The 15594-nt window shown below is 39.1% G+C and overlaps 1 protein-coding gene across 3 annotated transcripts in view; it reads right to left on the bottom strand.

Moving 5' to 3' along the window:
- SPART (spartin) overlaps nucleotides 1–15327 on the bottom strand; it is a 36643-nt gene extending 21316 nt beyond the window's left edge. Inside the window, exons 1-2 of one of the 3 annotated variants that reach the window (XM_064361766.1) lie at nucleotides 15207–15327; nucleotides 3333–4138 (exon numbers count right to left, since the gene is read on the bottom strand). In XM_064361766.1, the coding sequence (XP_064217836.1) occupies nucleotides 3333–4136 (804 nt within the window). In that variant the 5' untranslated portion in view covers nucleotides 4137–4138; nucleotides 15207–15327. Of the gene's footprint in view, nucleotides 1–3332; nucleotides 4139–14261; nucleotides 14384–14844; nucleotides 14933–15206 lie in introns of those variants that run through there. The other 2 variants (XM_012465575.2, XM_064361765.1) reach the window with 2 other exon arrangements.
- Between the last annotated feature and the right edge of the window lie 267 nt (nucleotides 15328–15594).

Here is a 15594-nt window from a genome sequence, read left to right on the forward strand (position 1 = left end):
TAAAATTGTTATACACTAGAAAATAAACACTTTAAAGTTTTAAACATATTTTAAAAGGCTTTATAGAACCATCAACATACGCAAATCCCCTCGAAAATTAATCATTTGCTAGTCCAATCTTCCTGCAATAAGGACTGCGCTAAATATGCCATGACTCCACTAATTATAAAATCTTAAAGCTGATGGCCTTAAATAGCCCAGTGATAACCAATAATGACTCTAGCTTTAAATAAGTAATAATCAAAGTAAATTAAGGTTTCCTTCATTATTCAAATCATATATTCCTTTTGTGGTAAACAAACTATTTTAAGGTATTATTTACTTGAAATATTTACTGAAATAATAGTATTTACTGATTTAACGCTCATAACAATCCTATGAAATCAGTTACTATTACTGTCATTTCATGTACAAAAAAATTGAGGCACAGAGAGGTCAATTAAGTTGCTCAGAATCAACAACTAAAAAGTGGAGCTTTGATTTTAACACATGCAGTCTAGACTAGAGAGGCCAAACAATTATTTTAATTAGAAACCCAGCATTCACAGGCCAGGCAAGGTGGCTCACACCTGTAATCCTAACACTCTGGGAGGTCAATGGGGGGAGGGGGTGGATCACTTAAGGTCAGGAGTTCAAGACCAGCCTGGCCAACATGGTGAAACCCGTCTCTACTAAAAATACAAAAATTAGCTGGGCGTGGTGGCACATGTCTGTAATCTTAACTCCAGCTCCTTGGGAGGCTGAGGCAGGAGAATCACCTGAACCTGGGAGATGGAGGCTGAAGTGAACCAAGATTGTGCCATTGCACTCCAGCTTGGGCAACAGAGCAAGACTGTGTCTCAAAAAAAGTAAGAAACTCAGCAATCACTCACAACGTGGAATAATTTTTTGTACTAAACCCAAGAGAACCCGACATAACAGAATAGGTTAAGTTAATGTTTATGGATTGTCTATTGTGAAATCAAAGCAAAATAACAAAAGCTCTCCTACAATGTCATCTGGGGAGGTCAGCTTGCCAGTACACACACAGATTTAAGCTCACATCCTGGCTGCCTTATTTCTAGTGCAATACTTTCTTTGAGAAACCAAAACATAACTGTGCTCATCATTAAAATACTGTCTTATCCACAAATTTTTAACATTTGAGTAGTTATATATTTTAGTATGTACTAGAAAAAATACATATTTCCCTTAATTTCAGTTATTATTCAGATGAAACTGACGAGTGGGATAATTTAGTATAAAAATATAAATCAAGTAATAGTGGTAGCATGGAGTTGACAAAAAAAATTGTAAAAGTTATTCTAAAATAAAACTTAGGAAAGGTTCTTTTTCTTCACTATTCCATGATTTCTCTAAGATTATCTATATCCTGGTCACCTTAATGGAACTGGAATATCCCCAAATTTTCTTTAAAAAAATAACACTTTCTAGACCTTTCCTGGGACAGGATATTACAGATAGGTGAGCTCATCCACCATAGACTGATTTTTCCCAGTTTCATTTTCACAGGGCAAGCTCATGTCCAATTTCTGTATAAACTAACTATAGAGTTAACAGGTTTAAAAAGTATTTGGTATTAAAACTAAAACCAAGAGAAAATGTTTTTTGGAACTTCTAGAATTCTGTCTACTAAAACCAAAAGAACCTTACTTTAATTTCCTATTTAGACCAATAGTGATTTTAATAGTGATTTTTAGCACAGGAAATATCTAACTTCTAATATACAGTTGGTTTATTAGTCTTTTTTTTGTTTTAGGAAGAAAACATTCAGTAAACACATATGTTAACTCCTTTTAAGGACACACTACTACAAATACCTGAATAGAAGTAAATGAGAGCCTGTTAAAGAGACTCAAATTAAATTTTGGTTGAAATTTTAGTTTTCATTTAGGACAAAAAATATAGATATGAGAAAGATTAAAAACAAAATTAAAAGCACTAAGGACAAGTGTGTATTGAAATACAAGTCATTTTAATGGATGAGTGAATGTGACCCCAGTACAGTATTTCCACCATTCACTACCCCCATCTTCAGTTGCTAAGGACCCAAAGATTTTTTAATTTCATCATTGCAATGCAATGCTATTAGTAGAAATAATTATAGCTTTTATCATTCCCCACCACAAACCCTAATTAATAAGTCTACTCTTTTAAACCTTAAGGTTCCTTCCCTAAAATAATCTACAGGATTCACAATATACTTCCTGACCAGTATCAAGTATTTCCTTTCAATAAAGCCCTCAAAGTATCTTCCTCACACATCACTAGTAAGCCTCTGTCTTTAAACAACTTTCAAGTTGACTCCACATAAAAACTACCCAAGAATCAACAGTAGAGTATGCCAAAAAAGAAAAGGAATATATACAGCCTGTGCTATTACTAAACCACATTATTTGGACTGTGGATAAAAGCACGTGCTTTGCTTAAATAGTGATCTTTCTTCAATGCAAACTCCTTTGTTATACTCAGCGTATACTCAGTCCTCATTTCAAGAACTCATCTTCCTATACCTACATCCAATCTTTTGAAACCAGGTTGTCACTGGACCACTATCTTCAGAATACCTCACTAAATCCACAGCAATGCCCTGACACCAACCTTTATGTAGCACCACTCTTTACTCTTGGACCAAGGGCATTCTGGTAAATTTATCGGCTTGGACTGTTGAAAGTACATCTTAAATTAGCACCACAGTCTCTACTTCTAAACCAGGGTCTCTCAACCTTGGCATAGTTGGGATTTGGGGCAGGATAATTTTTTGTGTTCATGAGGGCTGTCCTGTGTAAATGTGTGGCAGCATCCCTGGCCTCTTTCCACTATGCCAGTAGCAATCAACCTCCAGTATGACAACCAAATATGCCTCCAGACATCGTCAAATGTTTTCTGAGGAGGCAAAATTACCCCGGTAGAGAACGACTGTTCTGGGCCATGGGCTGGGTCTTGCCCATTTCAGACCCTCAGCTAAGTCTTCATAATATACGTGAATATTTACAGCTACACATCCACAGGAATTACATAAATCCCTTTTGAAATTAAACTTACTAGGTTTCTTCTTCAGATAAAGCGTTAAAAATTTAAGGATGACCACTCTTCTCAAGTTTTATCATCACAAACTTAATGCCAAAATAAAACTATTAATATATCTTTTTTAAAAAAGAAAATAAAACACAAACAAATGTTCAAGGCTGATAAATTTCATGGAATATATTTAAAAACAAAGTAGAATTTGTTATCTTTTTGCACTTATACTGGACACACAAACATTAACAAATAAAAATGAGGTAGTGTACACATATTTCAAATTATGCTTCCATTTTTCTTTGGCTTACCTGAAGAAACCCAGGAGGACGGTTTAGAACTGTATCAAGAGAATTATCCAAAAACCTCACAATTCGAAGGTACCCAGGATACGAAGGTGCACTAACCTCCCCTGCAGGATTTACAAAAAAAATCTGCACTCCATTTGGTATCAAAATCAATTCATCTGCATCTAACCCTAAGGTCTCAAGAGGCGGCGGCTGAGTATGATTCCTATAGAACTCTTCTCCGACTGATGAAAACTCCCCAGAATCTGTTCCATAGGATACAGTGTAGTGACCTTCAGCAGCCTGAGGAGTATAAGCAGGAGGAGCTTCTGCTGGACAACTTTGTGATGGTAAAGAGAGAGAAGCAGGTGCAGCAACTGCCCCTGCACTTGAAGTGTTTCCATTTACTTCAGCATGCTGGGGAGCTGAACTAAAAGACTGAGGTTCTGATAATTTTTCACCCATGTCTTTAGGTGGAAATTCTGGATATAGCTTGGGCACCTCCTGAAGATCATTCTGTAGAGAAGTGGCAAGACCCTTCTCTAGAATTTCCAGTCTGGTGCGTACATTCTGTAGTGTTTCTTTCATTTTCTGCTGCATATGTCTAGCAGACTCCCACCCAGGGCCTGTGTGTTCGGGCTCTGTTGATGAAACGCTGATCCCTCTGAGCAGGTGTCCTATTCCTTGCTTATAGTAGTTCTTTGCTTCTTCCTTCTGACCTAATTCATCTGTATTCAGACCTTTGTTAACAAATAAAAAGGCCTTCTTATATGCTTCTCTGATGATCTTAATTTCAGCAGGTTCTCCATTTTGTGGCTCTTGCTCCATTTCTGCAAAATTGGAAACATTATATTTAATTATCTTGCTTAGTTATTGTTTACTTATTTAGTATCCATATTTCCTACTTGAATGTATTTTAAGAGGACAAGTGTCTTGCTTATCTCGGTTTTGTTCACTATTATACTATCCTCTAAGCCTACTATTAGAGTTGTCATAAAGAAAGCACTTAATATGTATTTGATGAATGGGTAAATAAATGAAAACTCCTGGTCCAAAATACCTTAATTTAAAAACATAAGAGAATAAACCAGAATACTTGTATTAAATAATCTTCTTGTTCCACTTTCTTATAATAGTTTCCTATCATACAGCCTTATGGTTGAAACAAAAGTCTCATTCTAAAATTCATAATATAAATCCAGATTATATCCAACCAATAAAAAATGAGTTGAATCACACACTGGGGAAAACAGAAATCAAAAGAAAAAAATGTAAATGAAACTTGGTTACCTGATTTCTACTTAAAGGTGGCAGGTTACCCCACACAGCCTGTTGCTTCCCCATATCCCACTAAAATGACTCTTGGAAAATTATGAAAAAGGAATAACCATTTTTCTTAATCAGAAAAATGCATGAATAGGTACTTCACAGAAGAAAATCTTTAAAAAGCATCTGAAAAGGTGTTCAACATACTATTCCCTTAGAAAAGTGAAACTAAAATCCAGTGATACCAACTAGACACTTATCAGATGGCTAAAATGTAAGCCTGACTAGTGCTAAGTGAAGACAAGTGGAAGTCTTCTACTTTGCTGTGAAAGCTGAAAAATGATACACCATTTTGGAAAACTGGCAGTTTCTACTAAAGCTAAACATTCACCCACTCAATGACCCAGCATTTCTATTTGCAGGTATATAACAAAGAGGAATGGATGCATGTGCATGCCAAAAACATGTACAGCAATACTCAGCAACTATAATCACAAAAGGCAAATCCTTAAAACAACTCAAACGCTCACTCATTCATGCAATGCAATAATACACAGAAAAAAAAATTTAAACTTGATTGCCTGCAACATCAATGAATCTCACCAATTCTTTGAGCAAAAGCCAAATACAAAAGATTTCATATTGAGACCACATACTATACGATTCTATATGAACGAATTAAATAATGGGAAAAACTAATCTATGATATGACATAAATCAAAATAGTGCTTATAGGTGGAGGCTACAGACTTCAAAGGTACAGGAGGGAACCTCATGGCCTTTGGAAATGTTTTCTGCTGATGTGGGTGATGACTACAAGGGCGTACTGTAGTCCCCCATTATTTACAATTTCACTTTCTGTGGTTCCAGTTACCTGCAGTCAACCATGATCTGAAAATATTAATTGGAAAATTGCACAGATGAATAATTTGTAAATTTTAAATCACACATTCTCAGTATCGTGATTAAATCTCTTGTTCCTCTCTGTGCCCCTCTGGGGCATGAAACATCCCTTTGTCCAGGGTATCCATGCTGTCTATGCTCCCCTCTGATGATCACTTAGTAGCTGATAGAGTTTGGCAATGTCCCCACCCAGATCTCATCTTGAATTGTAATGAGATTCAGGTGTCAAGAGAGGGACCCAGTGGGACATGATTAGATCATGGGGGCAGTTTGCCCCATGCTGTTCTCATGATAGTGAGTTCTCACAGTATCTGATGGTTTTACAAGGCAGTTTTCCCAGCCATTGCTAGCTCTCTCTTTCCTGCCATCATGTGAAGAAGGTCTTTGCTTCCCCTTCACCTTCTGCCATGATTTTAAATTTCCTGAGGCCTCCCCAGCCATGCAGAACTGTGAGTCAAATGAACCTCTTTTCTTTATAAATTACCCAGTCTTGGGCAGTTCTTTACAGCAGTGTGAAAATGGACTAATATAGTAGCCATCTTCATTATCAGATCGACTGTCCCAATTTTGTGGTAGTTGGGTTCAAATAATTCTTTTTAATTAATAATGGCCCCAAAGTGCAAGAGTAATGATGCTGGCAATTTGGATACACTGGAGAAGCTGTGAAGTGCTTCATTCAAGTAAAAAGGTGAAAGTTTTCAACTTAACAAGAAAAAAATCATATGCTGATGTTGCTAAGCTCTACAGTTAAGAACACATTCTCTATTCCTGAAATTGTAAAGAAGGAAAAAGAAATTCACACTAGTTTTGCTGTTGTTCCTCAAACTGCAAAACTTATGGTCAAAGCATGTGGTAAGTGTTTAGTTAAGATGGAAAAGGCTTATATATGAACAGAAACATGTTCCAATTGAAAGCAATTGGGTGCCACACTATTCATGGTTTCAGGAATCCACTAGGGGTCTTGCAATGTATCCCCCTTAGTTAAGGGGAGGGAAGGACTACTGTACACATACCTAAAAATCATTAAACTATAAATTTAAGATCAGGGTACTATATGCATTTTATGTGATTTCTCAGTAAAACAGATAAATAATAAAACCATAACTCGCAAGGACAAAGAGAGAGAATGAAAAGTCAATAGTGCTGGTACCAAAAAAGGAGGCAGACAAGTGAAAACTCCCAAAATACACTTGAGAAAACAGAAGCCTTAAACGGTCAGTGGGAAAATCAAGAAGCAGCTGCACTTACATCACATCAAAAACCTCCAAAGGCATAACAATTGATGGAATTCAATCTCCCTATGGAAAGGAAGTAGAGATAGAGCTGAAAAAAAGAGGACTGGTCCAAAGCCTATTTACAAATTAGCACCCTCCGATATTTCCTACACCAAGCACTCAGGACACTGTTTCTCTATAGCCCTGAAAGACTGAGTGTTTTGATCTAGAAGAATGTAAAATAAAGTGTGGATAAGAAAATATCAGGCACGGGCTGGCCGTGGTGCCTCATGCCTGTAATCCCAGCATTTGGGAGGCTGAGGCAGGCAGATCACCTAAGGTCAAGCGTTCAATACCAGCCTGACCAACATGGAGAAATCCCGTCTCTACTAAAAATAAAAAATTAGCAGGGTGTGGTGGCACATGCCTGTAATCGGGAGGCTGAGGCAGGAGAATTGCTTCGAACTCAGGAGGCGGAGGTTGTGGTGAGCTGAGATTATTATGCCATTGCACTCCAGCCTGGGCAACAAGAGCAAAACTCCGTCTCAAAAAAAAAGAAGAAGAAAAAAAAGAAACTATTAGGCATGATTAAGGGTGAAAACCAAAAGCAGGGGGATTAAATGAAATGAACATTGATTATTCAGACTCTCAACCTTCTTCCTCACAAATTGGTAATTGGAGTTCTGGCTGCCAAGTACCCCTCAAGAAAGGAGACCGGAAGTTATCTTCCTGAGGAATCTGATCACCACCAAGAGGAAAGACCCACAGATAGTGACAGTGAGAGTTCCCTTAGGAAAACTGTCCAAGTAATTCACCATTGAGAAGCCACAGTTGATAGGTTCCACCCCACAGAATCTCAGATCAGCTTTCTAGTGCCTCATCACACACACACATAAACACAGTCAAAGATCACAAAACATGAGGCAAACAGCCAGTATAAAAGATTAAAATAAGAGCAATGTAATTTGGTTGAAATGGACAATATGCAGGAAAAGTAAAACTTTTAGAAAAACCCTATAATTTACATCAACATAAAGAAAAAGAAAATATTGCATCCTTAAAATAAAAGGTGCGGTGCATGCACACTGAAAACAGGATATTCAAGGGACAAAAGGAACTCCGGGAAATTAAATATTTAAAAGCAAGAAGGAAAAATTCAAGAAGGATGAGGTCATACAATTACAGAAAATGCCCAGAAAGCCGAGCAAAAAGACAGAGATGAAAAATAGGAAAGAATAAGAAAATTAGGACCCAGTCTATAAGGCACATCATTTGAATAATAAAAGTTCTAGAAATAAGGGAGGCCAAGGCAGTTAGATCATCTGAGGTCAGGAGTTCCAGACCAGCCTGACCAATATTGTGAAACCCCGTCTCTATTAAAAATACAAAAATATTAGCCAGGTGTCGTGGCGTGTCCCTGTAGTCCCAGTTATTCGGGAGACTGAGACAGGAGAAATGCTTGAACCCAGGAGGCAGAGGTTGCAGTGAGCTAAGATCCCACCACTGTACTCTAGCCTGGGTGACAGAGCGAGACTTCCAAAAAAAAAAAAAAGTATAGAAATAGAAAACAGAGAAAAAATAAGGGATGAGAGAATTAAAGAAATAATTTGTAGTATTTCCTAGAATTGGAAAACAAATTTCCTGATTTAAAAAGACCAATAGGGGCTGGGCGCGGTGGCTCACGTCTGTAATCCCAGCACTTTGGGAGGCCGAGGTGGGTGGATCACTAGGTCAAGAGATCAAGACCATCCTGGCCAACATGGTGAAACCCCATCTCTACTAAAAAATAAAAAAATTAGCTGGGCGTGGTGACGCACAACTGTAGTCCCAGCTACTTGGGAGGCTGAGGCAGGAGAACTGCTTGAACCCAGGAGGTGGAGATTGCAGTGAGCCGAGATTGTGCCACTGCACTCCAGCCTGGCACTTGGCGACAGAGCAAGACTGTCTCAAAAAAAAAAAAAAAAAAAAAAAAAAAGACCAATAGGTTAGGTGCAGTGGCTGACATCTGTAATCCCAGTGCTTTAGGAGGCTGAGACAGGAGGATCTCGCTTGAATCCAGGAGTTGGAGATCATCCTGGGCAACATAGTCAGACCATCTCTACAAGAAAAAATTTAAAAATTAGCCAGATATGCAGGCATGTGCCTGTAGTCCGAGCTACTCAGGAAGTAAGGCAGGAGGATCACTTGAGTGCAGGAATTCAAGGCTGCCGTGAGCTATAATCACGACACTGCACTCCAGCCTGAGTTGAAAGAGCAAGACTCCATCTCTAAAAAAGAAAAGTAAATAAAAATACCAATGGGCAAAAAATAAGAAAAAAAAAAAATTCACACCAAGAAACATACCACAAAATTTTAGAATGCTAGGCTCAAAAAGATCATCTTTAAAGTGCTTATACAAAAAAAATAATAATAAGAGTGCTAAGGAACTTCTTAAAGCCAACAATAGAAGAAGAAAATTATACATTTAATGCATAATTCTGAGTAAAAATAACTTCTAAACCCAGAAAAGTGAATGCTCAGTTATTACATGGATGCCATGTTTGATGAAAGGAATCCCAAGACGGATGATGAGTTTCCAAGATAACAATTAGGCAAACACTCCAGGCTGGGGTAGGAGACAAGAGAAAAGAGTTCTTTAAGAAAGTAAACTGATAGAACACCTAATGTGTTTGTAAGTTCTGAGAAAAGATCTACACAACCATGAGAGTATTCAGGGTTTCATTAGTAATAATTAAAAACTAAGGATATAAAAATCAAGACAATTAACTCTAGGGAAAATGATATTAAGCAAGAAATAAAAAGTAATCATATTGTACTAAATGTTTCAGTTTTGATTGGTGTCATAATAAACACAATGAATCTTGATATAAACAAAAATATGATACAAACATATTGAAAAGATGAAAGATGGGATGGATAAAAAGTTTATGTGCATGTGACAAAGGATGAAAGAGATAAAACTTCACTTTTGCCACTGAGAAGTTAACGGACGATGCCTAAAACTGAAAAAGTACCAATATATTTGCACTGTTTAGAGGTACAAAAAGACCAAAAGAATTGTGTAAGAAAAATGATACAAGCTCACTTTGGGAGGAAGAGGTAAGATTTGGGTGGTGAGACCTCTGATTTTCACTGCATGTCTTGTATAAATAATTCTTAAATCTATCTATATGATAAAAAACTTAATTACTCTTATATAAAAAAAGTAAATGGAAGCTTTAGAGCAACTATGTCAAACAGAACTATAATGCAAGCCACACATGTAATTTTTAATTTTCTAACAACCACATTAAAAAGGTAAAAAATAAACAGGTGAAATTAATTTCAGTGATAGTATCTTATTTATCCAAATATATCAAAAACATTATTTCAAGATGCAGCTAATATAAAAACTTTCAGTGAAATATTTTAGTTTTATTTTGGTATGAAGTCTTCGAAACTTGATGTGTTTTACACTGAAAAGATATTTCACTTCCAACTAACCCCACTGCAAGTGCTCCATATCCACATGTACCCAGTGGCTACTGTTATTAGACATGGCAATTCTTTTCCTGTGATCTCGTGAAAACTTATGAAAGGAGAATTACAGTGACTTGAGACTATTTTAGCAGCAATCTACACTATGAAGCATCAAAGAAGCTGTGTTCTAGCTTCCATTTAGTAATAATATAGCAATACTTTCTAGCCTGAAAAATAAACCACTAGTCAGCCTTATCGTGCAACAACTTCATGGTAGTCAACAGAATATATTCAGTACCCAATTAGAAAATACCATGTACAACTGACTATACATAAACCCAACTATCTGCTCTGCCCCACCACTCCATCAAAATTAACAATCTTTTTTCCTGGAATTCTATCTTGTTGTGTTATAAGATTGCCACATTTTTCCAAAGAAACCACAGGACAGGCATTTTGTACTCCATCTTCCTCAGGATACAAGAAGGCTCAGAGTAAGACAGCAGAAAGACAGCAGAGGTTAAACAGGCTTCTGAGAGTTGACTGGGAACTTCACCAGCCATCATTAAGTTTGTCCAAGTGACTTGAAAAGGATCTTGAACAACACTGTGACTTGGTACCCACTCTTGTGCGAAATACCATAGGACACCACTATCCCCACGCATCATTTAGAGCACTTAACACATGCTGGACAGTATGCTAGGTGTTTATCTCAATCCTTACAAACAATTCTTGAAGGAGTATTACTATTAGTACTACTTTGCAGAGAAGAAAATTGAGGTTTGGAAGCATTAATTGCCATAGATATCCTTTTTTTCTGAAAGACCCTGGAGTTAAGAATTACTTTTGCATTTTTTAAAGGTTATAAAAACAAAGAAGAATGTGAAACAGAGATAATATATGGCCCCCAAAAGCCTAAAATATTTACTATCTGGCACTTAACAAAAAGTTACTGACCCTGCACTAGATTACAGAATTAAATAGTCTGATTCCAAAACAAATTCTCTAAAGCAGGGTTTCTCAATCTTGGCATGGTTGACATTTTGGGTTGGATAATTAATTCTTTGTCAGCAGCATCCCTGATCTCTGTCCACTGGATGCCCACAGCAGCACCCCTCCCCCACCCCAGCTGTGACAACCAAAAATGTCTCCAGACATTGCCAAATGTACCTTGGGCAGCAAAATCGTCCCCCACTGAGAATCACCACTCTAAATGGTCTTCAAACTAGGGGATGTGTGTCCCCCAGGACAAATAAAGTCTTCCATGGGACATACACTAACAACATTAAAAAAAAAAAAAAAAAGGCTTCGAAATCCTTTACTTTCATTAGTACTCCTCACTAAACTGATCTGCCTGAGAATATGCCCACTGTCCAGTTATCATGCTGGTTTTTCTTCCCTGAGATCCTTTCACAATATTCCCACTTTACAAAATAAAGGTATACTTCTCATCCACTCCGATTCTTACTATGATACACTGCCCCAGGATGGAAAAGCCTTCCTACCAACAAACAATAGTCAAAGGGCTCAAAGACCCTCCTTTAATTTAGGCACAACTCCCACTATCCATTCCATTAAAGACACAGATTTCCTGTAAACTTCTACTCTTAATTATTATTCATTAAAATCCATCAGTTATTTATGCTATTCTGATCAACTGTTACTATTTATAAATCAACCCAAAAGAAAATTACAACTTATAGAATTATAGGAAAAGTTTTAAACTTAGTTCAATTTATAAAAGTTCAAATTATAAAGGCATGTATGACAAAGATTAATAAAAAGCTTTCAAGCATAAAAATACATTACCTTAAGATAATATTCTGTGGGATAGGGGTGACAAAAGAGAAAAAAGGAAGTTTGTAAAATATAATGTATTTTAAAAATTGATGGTGATATATATAAAACTACAAAGATATGATACTCCACTGAATACAATTAAAAGAATGATGTACCAATAGTATATTAAAATGTCAGTATCAATACCATGTGGGAAATTGCATCCTTTTCAACTAAAGTATGATGTAAAATGCTATAAGTTAACCAAAAGTGTGCAAAAGGGACAGTTTTACAAAAATTATTTGGGGTTTCACAAGCAAATTAAAAGTACTGCTTTAAAAACCACTCATACTATAATACATGGCAAAGATATAATGGACACGGTCTGTCTCTGGCTCTTAGAAGCACCAAAATTTACTATCTTTTGTTAAGCTCTCTCTATATGTGTCTGGAACCCTTCTAAGGTTATCGAATCCTCACTCTTGGAGGTTGATATTTGATTTTAAAAATGTTTTATAACTACTGAGCAGCTTACCTAAGACAGAGCTAGTAAACAATAAACTCAAATCAGTTCACAGATCAGAAGATTATCTGTCAAGAAAATTAAATTAGCTCTCGCCTGTAATCTCAGCTACTGCAGAGGCTGAGGCCAGAGGATAGCTTGCGCCCAGAAGTTCAAGGTTGCAGTGAGCCATGATTGTACCACTGCACTCCAGCTAGCCTGGATGACAGAGCAAGACCTTGTCTCTTAAAAAAAAAAAAAAGAAAAGAAAACAAAAATGAAAATTAGATAAGCTGTATTTGATTCCAAAGCTAAATCTCCTACTACGTTTACAAGTCGGCAGAGTGAGGGAGGGTTAAAGAAAACCCGGAGTGTCTCATGGTAGATAGTCATGTGGCTTAAGTCTTCAATAGGTAGCATTTGAAAGTAGAAGCAAGGCATAATGAAGGAATATAGCTAGAAGCAATATTTACCTTGGGTATACCTTTATTTCTAGCTTATTTTGCATACAGTGTGATGAAAGATTTCTTAATGTGTCAATGGAAGAAACAAGATGGCTACTGAGAAAGAAGAGTGTGCCTGTGTGTAGGGTGGAGTGGGAGGGCTAATTCCACAGGGTTGCTTAATAACTTTCCTTGCTGCATCTCCATCTTGAAGAGAAAAGAAAGGTTACACAGGGAGAAGAGCCTGGATATCTATAGGTTACATGTAAGTCTAATGGTCAATTTCAGTCTCATCTCTGGGGAATCTCCACACAGAAAGAAAAAGGTTTATATTAAAATATCACATTTTTATTTTGTGACTGGGATTTGCTACATCCTCACCAGTCTCACAAAATACATTTTACAGAAATAAGGATTGTAGGATGGTGACTAAAAAAAAAAAATCGTATTCTATTCCTAAGCACAATTAAGAACCAAGTGTCCAGAAAAGATAAAAACTATTATCACATGATTTCAATCAGAAGAGAAAATCTTTGAAACGACAATCTGAAGAATTAAACAGTACCTACGACAGTGTTAAGTCTTCGAGAACAAACCAAAATCTATTCCTGAGTAGTTCACCTAAATTCTAATTTTTTAACATTCTAACAAAAGAAACAAAACGCATTTATTTCAACATAACTATATGTGTGTTCTTTAAAAAAATACCCAAGAGCAAAAGTAAAATTCTGAATCAAAATACCTAGCAATTTAGTTCGATTCCATAAACACTGAAAAGTAGTAACACTCTCATGTCACTCTCACTTAACAGTCAACATTACAAGCGGTCTTTAACAATACCGCATTTATCTCCCTAGAGCTAGAAGTAGTTTATCTAATGCCTGTCTATCTGACCCTTTACCAAAAAAGCTGAGGGGGCTTTGTCTATTGCCTGTATGCACTCTCTCCGTAGCATCCCACTCATTCTAGCTTGTTAGGGAAACTCATACACAACGACGTTTCAGAGAGTGCCACAGGTGAAGCCGACCCGAAAGCACATTACAGAAAGGCTTCCCGTTTCAAACAGGTCCAAATAAACCCACCAAATTAAGTCTACGATTATAAAGAACCGCGAATCAGAAAACAGTTCCATATGTAATTGGGTACAGTCTTCTATTACTTTTTTTCCCCACTTTCGGAAATTCCAAAGAAAAACTGCTACATGCTTAAATATCTGAGGCCATTATATCAAACGCCATAACAACCTGGAACGCAAAGTGGTTAAATTATAACACAATAAAGCCAACCTCGAGGATCCTCAGTGGATCACTAGAGCACATCTTTACAATTAGAAAGCGGAAAACTGGGTCAGCCCTACGGTCACGCAATAATATGCCGCGTCACGAACCTGCGCATTCCAAGAGAAACTTTTCTCAGGCCCACAAATAAAGTCGCAGGGATCCTCCGCGCAGCTCAATCCCTAGGAAGCATGAAGGGATGTACTGTAAAGAGTCAAATCACGCTCAACCCATCCCAATATAACTGCAGTTGTTCGTGGGCCTCCTTGCAGAGAAAGGCTACCGAACCTGGACACTGCAGTGGGCGCTGCGGGAGGGCGAAAGAACTGGGAGATCTGCGAACCCAAAGTAAACAACGGGGGTGGGGCCGGGAGAAGGATGAATAGCGATGCTCCGAAAGAACCTGGACGCAAAGCGGGCGGGAAGGACTCCCTCCAACCTAAAAGTCCAAGGAGGAGAGGCCGAAGGTTCCCTAAACACGACACTGGGGCGGGGAAGGGGACGCAGAACAACTTCTCAAACTATTCCCTCACGAAATCGCTCCCTTCCTGATACTCGGATGAGGCCCCAGCCACCTCCGCCCTCGTCCCGTGACCCTCGCCGGCTCGGCCTCCCCGCGGGGTCCGCGGGGCCTGGGACGCTCACGCCGCCCACCCAGGGGACCGCGCAGGGGTGAACTCCCCGCTGCCCCACCTGCGCCTTCCAGACCTCGGGCGCCCTGGCGTCGCCTCGAGAGCTCCCCGAGCGGCCGCCACAGCCCGGACCAGCTTCAGCTCCCCTGGACACGCGTAGCCGCTGGGCTCGCCGAGGGCGGGTCCTGAGGTTTCCAAGGCCTCGCGCGCGCGCTCTCCGGGACCACAGAGAAGTTCCAGGCCGCGCGCTCTCCAGCGCCCCCCGTCACGCGACTGCGCCGCCCCGCCCCTCGGCCTCGCTCCCGCCACAGGCCCCAGAGCGCGCCGCCGCCGCAGCCTCGGTCACGCTGCAAATGCCCACGCGCGCGTCTTAGCAGCCGACTCGTCACCAGCCTGCTCAGACTAGGTTCTGCCCACTCTGACCTTCTAAATGGTACGTGGGAGGACGTCCGTGCTTTTGGAACCCAACAGTCACCGTAACACTCTAGAGGGGGAGAAAAGGAGCGTGGGCGGCAGACGAGAGAGAACCTCGTGAGTCAGCGGCTCCATGCAGACCCCCAAACGGTCCCCGGTGGCCACGTCGGCCGTTCTGCGCCTGCGCAATCTCTTTGCTCCCCTGCGTAACCGAGGCCTCGGGAGAGACTAGAAGTGAGAGTGGGTAGTGAGCGCTTGTAGCCGCAAGAGGGAGCTCTGGGCACAGTGCACGAGGGACGACAAAGGCTGACTGTCCCGTCAATGTCTCTGCAGCCTCAGCTTTGGGACTTCTGTAACCAGAGCATAATTTCCAAAAGCCCGCCTGCACCATGTGTTT

Source organism: Aotus nancymaae, unplaced genomic scaffold (assembly GCF_030222135.1).
Source record: "Aotus nancymaae isolate 86718 unplaced genomic scaffold, 86718_ANA_hifiasm-v0.15.2.pri h1tg000043l, whole genome shotgun sequence".
NCBI classification, from domain to species: domain Eukaryota; kingdom Metazoa; phylum Chordata; class Mammalia; order Primates; family Aotidae; genus Aotus; species Aotus nancymaae.